The sequence below is a fragment of the Eleginops maclovinus genome, chromosome 1, assembly GCF_036324505.1.
Source record: "Eleginops maclovinus isolate JMC-PN-2008 ecotype Puerto Natales chromosome 1, JC_Emac_rtc_rv5, whole genome shotgun sequence".
NCBI lineage: Eukaryota > Metazoa > Chordata > Actinopteri > Perciformes > Eleginopidae > Eleginops > Eleginops maclovinus.
The window spans coordinates 21,976,784-21,990,314 of record NC_086349.1 but is presented as its reverse complement, the minus strand read 5'-3'; the positions used below and the strand labels follow the sequence as shown (position 1 = coordinate 21,990,314).

Genomic DNA, 13,531 nt, shown 5'->3' with positions numbered 1-13,531 from the left:
TTGCATAATTAAATGGCAATACATTGAGTGGATATTTTGTTCTCATTGCCATTTTTTTCAAACGAAAGTCATGACATGAGACTTATGTTTTGTATTCATCTATTCAACACGATACGTGAACATCATACACTCTGATAATAGGATAAGATAAGAGGTACTTTATTGATCCCAAACTGGGACATATTTACGTTGCATACAACATTTTTACGTTGCATACAAAAAGTCCAGATCGGGGCAGACAACAGAAAATCACTTGGAAGTAAGTAAATGTAAAACGAATAAAAATACAGTTTGATAGTTCAGATTAAATATTTTCTAAATACACAATTACTTTGAATTGCTGCTGATGTTCTTAATTGTGCTAATATATCGTTTTCTCTCTGTTCACTATTTTTTACGGGCTGCGCAATAAAGGCGTCACGTCGTTGCGTTTAGGCGTTACCAGAGCATATAAAGGGCGTTACCCATTACGTCCTGACGTCACCAGATAGCTTCTTCCGCTGCCGGTATAGCGAGTGCCTGAGAAGGAAAAAGAGAAGTGCCTAAAAACGTCGCAACAATTGCCGATTTATCTTTTTAGGACAACGAGTGACAGCAGAGAAAAATAATAACACCACAGTGTCCAAGATCTGTTAAAGCCAATCCACTAAAGGTAGGTGTAACTACGCTGAAACACGGAGTAATTTAACGTTATTAGCCACCGGCATGTGAAAGGTAGCTAAGCCCGTTTAAGCTAAGATGCTAGCAAGAACATAATCGTCTGATCCCGAATGGAATAAACCAGCTAGGGCGAGGCTACCAATGCAAATAAATAACTGCTTTTGCCTCTGTTTGCTTAAAATGCAGTCACATCGACCTCTTTTGTGCTTCGGTACTTGAAGTTTGCCGCATTAGCCCTCACAGACAAGCTAACTCAAGATAGCTGGGTGCTTGGTGAGTTCAGGGCGGGGAAAACGTCTCAGTAATGTCCGCCAGTGGTCGAGATTAGCCGGTGACAGAAACCTAGCTACGTTATTGCCAACGATACAAATCGTCTATATGTAAATTGACAACCCATTTCATAAATTGCCACTTTGTAGCTTGTTGTTAAGTGCTTAAACAGTATGTAGAATGCTCGCATATCTAACTGGTCAGTTGGCTAAATGCCGCTACCGTTAGCTTTTGAAGTTTCTAACCGGGCCCTGTTGCGTTTAGCTAACCGTTACTTGCTATCAACTGCAATGTCCAAGTTGCCTAGTAACTCAGATCTGCAACTAACGTTTATTAATCTTGATTTATCGATTTGCCTATGAAATAAAACAAATGGTTAGCCAGCTGTTAAGAAATATATTAAATTCGGTGTTTTTGTTTTTAGGTATAAGCAGGTGCCACTTCACTTCGTCAAACATACTGAGTTAAAGGACTGCATTCAAGCTGTTGACATACTTCTATAGAAAAATTAGCATGCAAATAAACCTTTATGAAGGAAAAGTATTAATGGTACAGAATAAGCTATTTTTATATGACTGTACAGAAAATATTCATGTTATAATTGTCTGATGCAGCTGTTAAATGTAGAGGTCATTTTTAAAATACTGCCAGACAACTTCAATTACAATACATCCTATTTATAGGTTTATTTATAATACTTACAAATCTGCAAAGTAAATAAAAGCGTTGAAATAAATGTAGTGTGAGCATAAAGCACACAGTTTCCCTTTTTATATTCAGGGAGAGTAGAAGCAGAATATAGGATATTCTTGGTCTGGTTCCTCCACAGCTTACTTTTGCATCCGCTTACAACAGAGAACGTTGTTATTGAAATGAATTGTAATACTTTAAATGGTTTGCTATTAAGTACATGTCAATTACTTGAGTTTTTTAAAATAGTCTTTCATCAACATCCAACAATTTATGGCTGTAGAAGGCACTTGGAGCTTATAGTTAAACATGACATACTTGACCGTGTGCCAATTACAATTTAACAGTTTTGTTTCTTGAATCTGTAACATACCCCACATTAAGAATGACATAATATGGTGGGTTTCAATATGTATGTTTTTGTTTTAACTGACACTAATTTATAGTGGCATTTCTCATTTACTTGTGAAACCATCTGCCATGATCAGATTTTTGTTCATCCAAACACAATAGTCGACCAGGTCAGAAGGGACCTGTTATTTTTACAGGCTCCCCTATATATTGCTTTCAGCTGTTGAGGAAATAACTGGATATGAGCCACAGCAAGATGAATGTTTCTTCTGTAACTGGAGACTTTTTTTATTATTTATTTATAGAGACTTGACATTTATCTATTATGATTGTAGTGCGTACACGACGACTTGAAGCCTCAGTTTTTTTATGACTTCTGTAACTGACAACACTGGTTCTATCACCAAGAAAAATAACAACTTGGGTTTGACTAATGGTGGAAGACAAACTATAAATCATGCGAATAATAAGAATATTGTTTTGGATGCCAGCATATTGGGGTGTGTCTATGGTTCAGCAGTTTTCCTGTCCAAAAGCCAGAGGCTCTGTTGGCTAGAACATAGAAACCTGAAATGTTATGTCAAATTAGATGCCAAGTTTCATATTCAATGTGATTTTTATATTACAAAAAATCTAAATGGGGTACATATTATCCTCTTTGTTACCTATAGCTGAAAGCATGTATCGATTTAGTGCCAGCACTGGTTCCACTTTTGATATGCTAATATTTGCTTTGTCTTTGATGGTATTAAACACATGTTGTTAAATAGTTATTTTGAATATTGTAATTGGCTTTTTTGTATTATTACTGAAATGTTACCATACTAATGGTCAGTCAAGAAAATACTTGGAAGATGAATTGATCTTGAAAATAATCCTAAATTATCTTTTGCCTCACAATTTTAAAGGCCATTGTTTATCTGAGACTGTCTCTATACAAATAATGTATGAATGAATAACCACAGTTCCATATTTCTGTGTTTGATACAGTTCTTAGTCATATTATTTACAAACCAATTAATAATATGAAAATATAAAATTCTACATATTGATTACACAGCATAAATCATGCATATTAACTCCTAGCCACCCGCTGTGTTGGCTGTGATCGGTCACTGTCACTCTGACTCATAAACCAGTCCTGTAAATCTGTCTCACACTTGCTTTCTTCTGTCAGCAGGTGACCGACAATGGCTGTGAACGTGCACTCGACCTCAGTGACCAGTGAAAACTTAAGTCGTCATGACATGTTGATCTGGATCAATGACTCTCTACAGATGAACCTCACAAAGATAGAAATGTTGTGTACAGGTAAGAAATGTCTCGTATTGGGAGGAACAGATTCGTCATGACTGTGTGATTGTACTGGTGCTATGGTACAGTAAGTCAGTGGCCTCAGATGACGTCATGAAATTAACTAAAGAGCACACCAACATATGCATAACTGATAAAGAAACGCATTAGTGTTACATCTATATTTGCAACTATCACAATCCCTGTAACATCTCTCATCATAGCACTACATGAAAGGGTGTACATTTGCAAATGAAATTAAGAATATCTGTGCTAAATAAGTGTTCTCGGTACTATTCCTTAGCTTTTTATGCTACCTTCAGCAGCTTTTCCATCACTATTTAAGATCAACTTTTAATGTGGATCATTTTAATTGTTTAGGTGCTTCCTACTGCCAGTTCATGGACATGCTGTTTCCCAACTCTGTGCCTCTGAAGAAAGTGAAATTTGCTGCCAAGCTGGAGCATGAATACATTCATAACTTCAAGCTTCTGCAAGTTTCCTTCAAGAAGATGGGAGTGGACAGAGTAAGTAACCACATGCATGATGCAGCCAAGAGATCCTAAGATCATTTCTGATATTGAAGTGTGTGATTTGTTGTTGGTTCAGACTTGAGCACTTTGATGTCAAAAAGAGACTCTTGACGCTCACTGCGGATCATAACAATATTTTGTGATATTAAGGAATTCACGTTTATACAAAGTGTTTTTTTTCAATAAGCTTGTTGTTCAAGATGACAATAGCTGCCCATTTTAATGTTTATTTTGTGCTATTTGATAGCTGAAAAGTGACAGTGTTTGTAAAAGATGCTCTTTTGTTGGATTACACCTAAGCAAAATGGCCCCTTTGATGCTAGCTTGAAGGCATCACATGGAAATGGTTGCTGCAAACCATCCAACAGACTATGACGAGACTACAGTTGTCAATGAACATAACTTCCACTGTAAAAAAAAGATGCAACCAACTGAATTTCATTGAAACTTCCATTGGTTTATTGAGCTTTAAACGTGTAGCAGAAGTGGGGAGAGTTTGGATATCATGAATAGTGTCTCAAGTTCTTTACAGTTGTCATCAGGAGTGTCTAAAAATGAGTCGCATGAATCATGTTGCCTTGTTGTTGAGGATTAGTTTGCATTTTGTCTGGATTATTGGGCAACCTCCTTTTTTTGTGTTAGACAAAAAACACTACACTTGTATTTACTAAACCCCCCCCCCCCCCACTTCTCTTTTTACACATTCTTTTGACACAGTAATGAATACACGCCCGTAGAGCGACAATGCTGTATGGGACTGCGGAATGAATGTTGAAAACGCCAGACAATCTTAAATCTGGGTTTAAATTGAGATCGCTACTACAACGACAGGAACCAAATTGTTTTATGCCTTGATAACCATGGCTGCTAGAAGGTACAGAACATGATAAATGTTTTTAGACTAACCTCACTCTGAGGTTTCTTACTGGTATGCAAACTGAACCTCCTGTCGTTCCCTCCCAACCAGCTGAGCTGCTGATCTGGTCATGAGTCATGCTGTTTGTATCTTGGCTCTGTTAGCCCTGTCACCTCTTTTGGATGTGATTTGCTTTCATCTGTTACAAATCAATAAGACTCCAGTACATGAGCAGATTTATTGTCATTTCTAAGGGATTTAGATCAATGAATCATGGTTTTTGTAATGGTGTAACAAACATTATTCAGCTGCTGCCATGTGAAAAGTCCCAAGTGAGACTTTGCTATGTTTTTAGATCTATTCCTTATTATAAAGCTTTTGAATAACTGCATTTAGTAATTGACATGAGAACTTCTTGATGCTTCATAATGTCTTGATCTTGCTGACAAAGATTAAAAGGGGCAGGGCAGATGTAGCTTAGTCATATGTTTGCAGACTGAACGTGCAGCAGCTTGCAGGACTATTGACGAAGCAGGCATCATTTATTCATGTTTCAACTTCCTGTCTGCCGTCCATTTGTTTGAATGCTACTGTCCCGTCTGCGCTCCGTTTGAAATGCCCGTGGTGTTGATTTATGGATCAGTGTAACAGATACTTTAACATGCAGCCCACATCAGTATTCATGGCCATTCAGAGTTATAATCCCCGGCATTGTGCCTGCATTGTGAACTTTGCTCCCGTTCAGGGCTTTGTGTATTGTCCACTGATGTCAGCTTCCTGTATCGCTGAGTAATTTGGTTTACTGCTGACGTGTACATGTATATATTTTTACTGCACGTCTCTTTTCCTTACTGCGGCTTCGATCCCAGTTAAGTTTTTGTTTGTATCTGTACTGAAGACATCTGCAGAGTTTAGCATCCTCTGATACATTTTCAGTTTAAATTGTGCTTTCTGTTCCAGTCTTACCTTACTCCTTTGTAGTAGAGCAAAGTATAAACCCTTTGTCATTTTTTAATTCAGATGCAGGCTATATTTTTCAGTTTTAAAAAAATAAAAACACAAGTTATGTACTCTGAAGTACAGATTTGTATTGTTTTTAGTTTTGGAGCTAAACGACAGCAAACAATTGATCTTTTATCATCAGATGGATTCAGAAGGCACTCGAAATAAATCATGAGGTCATTTTTACCTGCTAAATTTGGAATTAAGCTACTTGCATATACCTTTTTTGTAATGCAATTATCAGCTACAAAGGGAGGCTGGTTTCATGTTGTGTTTAAAGCTTGTTTCAGCACCCCCAAAGTTAAACTCAAATCAGTCATTGAAGGTTTGAATCAGATATTTTGTAGATACATGTGTTTTTTGCAAAGTTGAAAGTGTTTAAAGAATGGTAATTTGTTGTATCTGTATTGCCAGGGATACTGGATATGTAACACTAACTGCAGCGACCCGCTCACTGACAGAAGTAAAGCTTGATAACCTAAAGCTGACAGGAAGATGCATGTCCAAACCTCCTGGTCTTCACTCTGCTTCTCTCGTTTTGCTTTCAGATCATTCCTGTAGACAAACTGGTGAAGGGCAAGTTCCAGGACAACTTTGAGTTCGTCCAGTGGTTTAAGAAGTTCTTTGATGCCAACTACAATGGGACGGAGTACGACCCAGTGGAGGCGAGGCAGGGTCAGGACGCCATGCCCGTTCCCAACACTTCCATGTCGGCTCTCTCCAAACCCCCTAAAAAGGCTATCAGTCAAAGTCAGTCGCACAGGTTGAAAATAGAGAAGTGCTGTTGAGTGAAATTGTTCTCGTTTAATCTTTATTTTCTCGCCTCTTCAGATCCTCAGAGGCCACCCGTTGCAAAGGTAGCACCCAAGTTGTCTAACGTCAGCGCGAGGAAGGCGGTATCGGGGGGAGGGGACGAGGAGAGGGCAGAGCTCATGAATGAGGTCAGCACGCCGCCGTTTTGTATGTTCTGTAAAATTGAGTCACGTTAAAAAGAGAAGAAAAGTAATGTTTGACCGTTTCTTTCCCCCCGCAGGTCGAGCTCCTGAAATCTACCATTCAGGACATGGAGAAGGAGAGAGATTTTTATTTCGGAAAGCTGCGGAACATTGAGCTGATTTGCCAGGAGAAGGATGGAGAGGGCGACCCCACGCTGCAGAGGATCATCGACATCCTCTACGCCACAGACGTGAGTTCTTCTGCTATGCAAAGCAGAGTTTAAACAACAATAATAATAATAAGTGATGTTCTATACATTATTTTGGTAAATAAATCGACAAGGACCGAAACAGTGTCAACAAAGAAGTATTGTGTGTGTTTTTATCAAAGCCTGACCAAATACCCACTAGGGCACCAAATGTAGTTAAATCTGCTGAGGAAAACAAGTCTTTAGTCCTTATGTTCGAGATGGCTTGACAATAACAACTATCTGCGCTTTGCCAGGCTTCTTCTTTAACAGATCCTCTAAAATAAACCATCATTTTTAATAAATGTATTTTGAGTTCAATGCCAGATTAAAGCCCGTTCGCTCCGCTGTTAACAACTGCCGACTCCGTTGTAAATTCCTGCAGAGTAATGGCATGCAGCTCACGGCTCACTGAGGATTTACTGGTACTGACTGCTATTTACTACACCATTATGTCACTTTGCTCGTGGGTGGGGGTAGTTGACCGTTGCACACATTATTAAAAAGGTGTGAATGTTTGTTTGTACATTAAATAAAAAAACATCACTGTTTCTAATCACAGAGGATCGACAGGCTAAACGATAGAACTGTTGTCTCTGTGGTTTATATATATATATATATATATATATATATATATATATGTTGATGTAATGATAGATAACTGTTATATTTATTTACTGAAAAACAACAACACATCCCTTCTTGTGCAGTCCCATTGACCATTAATTGTATTTAATCTGTTGGTTGTTAACAGGAAATGGCTCTTCTTTAACCTTACATAAGTTACAATTTCAGTTTTACGTGTTGATCTATAACCCAGCGACACTTTTTTCAGTAGCAAAAAATATTTTGTTGATGTGATCACTTTCATTCCTGGTGTAATAGTTTAGGAGGGGTAATGAGACCGAACAAAACTTGGCCCTGCACGATGTTTTTGGTAGTGTCATTTGCTTGCTTCCTGTCACTGTTTGGAGGATATCTCTCCTACCTCTTTTTGTCTTCTGCATTTCCTCCTCTTGTTGAGGAACCATTAAGCTTCTTAAAGGGCCTCACAGTTTTTCACATTAGGAGCTTTCATACAGGCTTCATGAACAACTTCTTAATAGTAACTCTATGTATAACCCCCCCCCTCTGTGTCTGCAGGAAGGCTTTGTGATACCGGATGCCGAGGAGCAGGAGGAGTTTTAATATTCAAGACTGCAAGCAACTTTTCACTTGGATGCCCTGGTCTACAAACCACCTCGAGATCCTTCCTCAGGCCAAGAAAGCCAGTTTGGTTTCACGTCCGACATCAAACCTGATCTCGACTTGCCCCACCCCCCACCCCCCCCCTGTACTCCCGCAACCTCTCCTCAACCCAAATCCCTCCAAACCTGCTGGACTTTTCCTTCTAGCCTTCAGCAGCCGTACAGCTCCTTTTGTCCTGAACCATCTTTTCTCAATAATCTACAAAGCCTCGGTCGCTGCTTCGTCACCCCCACCCTCCCCTGTAACCCCCCACCCTCCCTTTAAAACCAGATTGTGCAGAACATATCTGGTTTTTGTAATGGACATGTGTGAAAAACACAGTGATGTTCTGTGTGTGAGTGTGTGTATTTTTGTGCGTGTGTGGTTGTATGTGTTTTAATAATCGCGTTGAAACAAATTAAACATGAAGAACCTCCCCTGAAGACCCGGCTGTCACTCTGTCCCAAACTAACCCACACTTTTTGTTCGTGTTGACACTGCAGCCATTTTGTGCCTTCCTGTTGACACTGATTTTCATTCAATTGGAGGAAAAAGAATGCACAGAAGTGAGGAAAATGTTCTAAAAAATGCACACATTCCCAACTAGAACATGTAGTTTTGCATCTTTTCAAGCCAAATCTGAGGTGTACTTTTGGCCAACTGTTACCAATTTGGGTCATTATATGTTTTTGAAATTAAACTTCAAGCCAGTAGGCATAACATACAAATTCCAGTTTTATGTAGCTGATATGTTTCTAAGATAATGAAATGAGGAAAAGCAACTTGTGACGCCGAAGGGCTCGGAGTTTAGTCTGGGACGAGGCAGCAGTCGGGTCTTCTCTGCCTGTTTTTTTTTCACAAAGAACATCATCCTGATTTTGTCCTGTTGAGCTTCAGAAGCTTTTGTAAATGTATGCTACTGTTTTATCACATTTCCCAGTCATTTTTTATTTCAGGCACCTGCCCGTCATTGTCTCTACTTTACACAACTGTTTTCTGTTAAGGTGTAGTTTATTTCTCACGATCACCTAAGATTTGGGTTTTTGCTCCCTGTCTACCTGGGTGTTCACATTTCAGGCATCTTAAATGTGCAATTCTTAACTCCAGAAAAGTGGCTTTGTCTTTGAGGCGATGTCAGGTGGCAGCCTTTTAAAAACTAGCCAATTAGTAAAAAGTGCAAAACTGTTGACGTAAAGACGGTTTTCTTTAGGATTGTCTCCGTTTTATACTAGTGGCCCTTACGCAAACCTGAAAGTGGCTCCTGTGATTCTTCCAGGCTTTGTCAGGTAGACTAATAACTTTCTGCTGATTACTGAAGTTAGACCTTTTCCCCCTAAAGCTGTTAAAAAATTGCACAATCAATGAGTTGCCACTGTGAAGGCATATCCCTTTCCGGGAATGCAAGACAGGTGTCGTCTTCCTCTTTTCTTTTCCTATCTCCACTCCTTGATTGACCAATTTTAATACTAATAATATTATATTGTAGATCTGAAATAAGACTCTGTAACAAAGTGCTTAATCTGAAACACATTGTTAACTTCACACAAACTGTTCACGGCAATGTGTTATTCGAGTACAAAACTATCGATGGCCTTATTCAAAGCATTTTTCATAACTTTTTGTTTTATACTTTTCTTTAATGTAAGTTTCTGCTGTTTTGGGCAAATGTTTGTACTGTTAGTCATATTTTAATGTGTTCTGAAAATAAACAACATTGGAGGTATTTTTGGACAGAAATGTGTCAGGGTGCAGCAGACTGCCTGTCTTCCATCAAATGCTCATAAAGCAAAAACATATTCTGGTGTTTCGCAGGAGCAGATTTTAAATCAAGGATATCCAGTGCATTATTTGTTGAGCAGAAAAAACTGCCACAACTGCCGATTACTGAAATATTCTGCAGATTTAAGCTAAAGATCAAATGCTGAGTTGAGCATTTTTCTCTTCGGACAAACCGATCAGCTGATCAGTGATTTTAGATATTTTGTATTTAAACGTTTTCATTTCATTATCTTACGAACGCTGCCATGAGGGTTGAATGTTGCGCATAATCAACGGGTGCCTGGGTCTTTAATTTTTTGTATTTCCTGGTAGTTGCCTTCTGTAAGACCATCTAAAAAGAAACATCTTTCTTTGACGTGTAGAAATAATTTCTAAATCTTACTTTTATAGAATGTATTATTTTCTACTTTTTACATCCAAAGACTTATTTGAAGGTCAGATCTGCTTTTCTTCTAAGCACAGACAAACCTTGGCAGTGCGGTGAGGTGCAGTCACTTGTTTTCCTTTTCTCTGCACTGCAGTATGCTGGGTTTTAAATCCAACTACGAGGTTAAAGTTTTTGCCTGACTTTCAGCTTTAGGAATTTAGGAGCTTTTACATCTAATTTGTGTGCACGCTAGCGGACTTGTAGCCTGTTTCACTCGTAGTTCTTAGGGTATGCAGCAGGAAATGATTGGTTTCCTCTTCGATCTAATCCTTGACATTCTAAAGTAATAAGCTGGAAGTGAACCTGGCTGCAGTGAAGGTCTGATCAAGCATAATCAACTTAAATCTGATTTTCATATGAAAACACTCCCCTTTCCTCCACTGTTCTTGTGAGACAAAGTCGATTAAAGTATCTTTTCGAGTTTAAATATAATGTGCATTACTCAACAAAAACTGCTCCTTACTGTCAGGATCGTTGGCCCTGTTAAAGATGGCTCATAGAAGATTTACTTCAACTTAAAAACTACGATTGTATCAGAGACAGCTGGCGATAAGCTCTTATGAGTTTCTACAACTAATGAACATTGTCATTATGGATTTATCTGCTGGATATTTTTTTGATTAATCCATTTTTCTCCATATATGAAGTGACAAAAAACAGTTGAACACATTTTCTTTTTTCATATGTTGAAAAAGTTTTGTTTCACCAACAGTCCAACCTAAAAAATGTTGGGTTTATATTTTTCCCGATTTCCTTCTTTAAGTCATGGTCTAACATGTTTTTGTTGCACCATGACTTAAAGAAAACAACTGTTTATCAAAGTAGTTTACATACGGTGGTTGGTTGCTGAAACGCTACCAAAGCAAACTAGATAGTTGAAAAGTCAAATCCCAGAAAGTTGGTGCTACGTGCAACTTAAAACAAATGCTCCCAATGAATTACGAATGCTGTTTTACTTACACCATCCACTCATATGTTACAAAATTCATATTTAATGACTTTGAGGCTCCGTATTCACCTAATTCTGAGGAAACCCATTCATGTTTGTTAGGTGATTTTGATGCCAAGACAAATTGTAGCACACTGAGGACAAACACACACTGCGTGACTTAACACTTCCTCCTCTCTGCATACTGTGAGCAAGGACAGAAGCTTTCCTAGGATTTGTTTCAATTCCTCAAGCAGTGTGTTTTGTCGGGCCTTAGTGAAAAAGTGCTTTTTGTTATGCAATGTTAAAGGGGAGAAGGATGTCCCCCTTTACATAGTGGCCTCTGTACTGAACCCAGTGCCAATGTAACCTCCTAACTCCCTAAAAGTCTGTTTTTAAAGAGTCCTGAAACAAACTGTAATCTATTCAATTACCTGTCAGGGGTCGGTGGTTTTCCTGACAAGTATTTGAAAGGATTTGAAGTTGTGTATTGACTTCTGACTGGTATTAAAAAATGTGTTTTTGTAAGTGTTACTGAGGAAGACTGTGTGTGGTATCAAACTTTGTTTCCGGATGCTTTTCGGTCACAGACGCCTGAAAGAGTTCATGCTCAGGAAGTTTAACAGCACTTTGGGGATCCATATTATCCCTAAGTACTTGTGCATGATTATATTGAAAATGCATGTTGGCAGAAGTCATGCAGGTGTGTGTTTTATGGTGGCTTTGAAGGTAATGGTGGTGCTTGTGTGACCTCTGACCTTTTCCCTCTCAACAGTCAGTGGCGAAAAGCGTGTTCACTGTGAGTCTCTTTCCTCTCGTCGACAGTTTTTGCTGGACTTTAATGTGTTTGTTATACTCTTGAAAACAAAACAAAAGTTTGGCACAGACAATAAAAAACAGTATTTCCACGTCAACACTGTTCCTGCTCATTTTTCTGTCTACATATTGTTCAAACCCATGAGGTTTCCAACTCCCAGTAGATATAAAGTTTATGTTTTCTATATTCGAAGAACATTTCAGATAATATTCCTAAGTAAAAGGACTGGGACATTCTCCACAGGAAATAAACATTTTACAATCAAAACGTTACTGAAATTAAGTGATCGAAGTATTACAAGCACATTTTAATTTACAAATGATGTGTTTGATTTATATTACCTGCTGCATGTGTCAGTTGCATTTACTGCTGTAGATTAGGGTTGCACGATTCAAGAAAAATATGCTATTTGCTAAAACGTTTTTGAATGTTGTGATAATGGCATCAGTTGCGATAAATTAAACCCATATAAAAGTGTATTCAGTTCTGCTATTCGGCTGCTTTTAGCTTAGGTACAAACAAATTATGACATGAGGCTTATCTTAATATCTTAGTTAAGTTTACCACCAACTTAGTTAGTTTGTTTGCAAACATTTTGGTATTTGGTTATAAACTAAAGTCATCGACAATTAAACTTTGGACCTGATGATAAAGCTAGATGAAATATGAGTATCAAGAACTTCCTTCTGATAAGAACATAATTATTTGTACAACATTTAATAGGAGTCCTGCCTTAATCGTCAAATCATTTCACCCGAAATGTTTCAAATAAAATGTGTTCATTTCTGCTGCACTTTTTGAATAGTCTGTGCCCATTGCACATAAATAACATGAAGTAAATCAGAGAAACTTGATGAAAATAACAGATGAAAGTTGAACACAGAAAACAAAGCAGTCTTTGTGAATCATGCATGATCCTTCAGTCCGGGCCTGAGGTTGACCTTTGACCTTCAGCGTTCCAGAGCTTTGACATCAGAGATGGCCGGAGGGACTTCAAGAGTGTGAAAAAGACATGCAACGAAGTAAAACAACAAAAAACAATTGAATAATGACAATGAATAATGACAGTCCCCGGTGGAAAGTAAATAAGTATGTTTATCAAAATACTACAAATGTTGAGTTGCTTGTATTTAAAGTGATTATTTGTATTCGTCCCATGCCACTTTCTACTTCTTCACTGAAATATTTCCAATAAACTTCACCACCTCCATCTCATACTTAAAAAATACTTTTTGTTATGCATGCAAACCATATTAAAATGTACAAGAGAAACTGGAATTGAGATTCCTGGATTTATTAGGTCAACGATGCCTCAGTTTTCCTTCCAAAGTGGAACAATATCTCCACCTGCTGTTTGTCAGACCAAACTTCACTTCCAAACACTACTGTGTAAAGCCAACTGTCAAAACGACCATCCTTCACGCCCCTAAACACATTTAAGGATCGATCGATAGTTATACAAAATGTGTATGACAACTGTTTGCGGATACAAAGATAAATTGTATGCAGAAGTTA

At 38.1% G+C, this 13,531-nt stretch overlaps 1 protein-coding gene across 2 annotated transcripts; it reads left to right on the top strand.

Annotated features, from left to right (window-relative positions):
* The first annotated feature begins 470 nt into the window (after positions 1-470).
* On the top strand, positions 471-9,788 carry LOC134861355 (microtubule-associated protein RP/EB family member 1-like). Of its 2 annotated transcripts, none has more exons than XM_063878523.1 (7): positions 471-652; positions 3,152-3,282; positions 3,646-3,791; positions 6,204-6,405; positions 6,487-6,596; positions 6,689-6,841; positions 7,982-9,788. In XM_063878523.1, exons 2-7 carry the CDS (start codon positions 3,162-3,164, stop codon positions 8,024-8,026), a joined length of 777 nt encoding a protein of 258 aa, XP_063734593.1. In that variant the 5' UTR covers positions 471-652; positions 3,152-3,161; the 3' UTR covers positions 8,027-9,788. The 2 variants fall into 2 exon arrangements, with proteins under 2 accessions (XP_063734593.1, XP_063734602.1); XM_063878532.1 differs by lacking the exon at positions 7,982-9,788 and adding an exon at positions 7,224-7,268.
* The last annotated feature ends 3,743 nt before the right edge of the window (positions 9,789-13,531 follow it).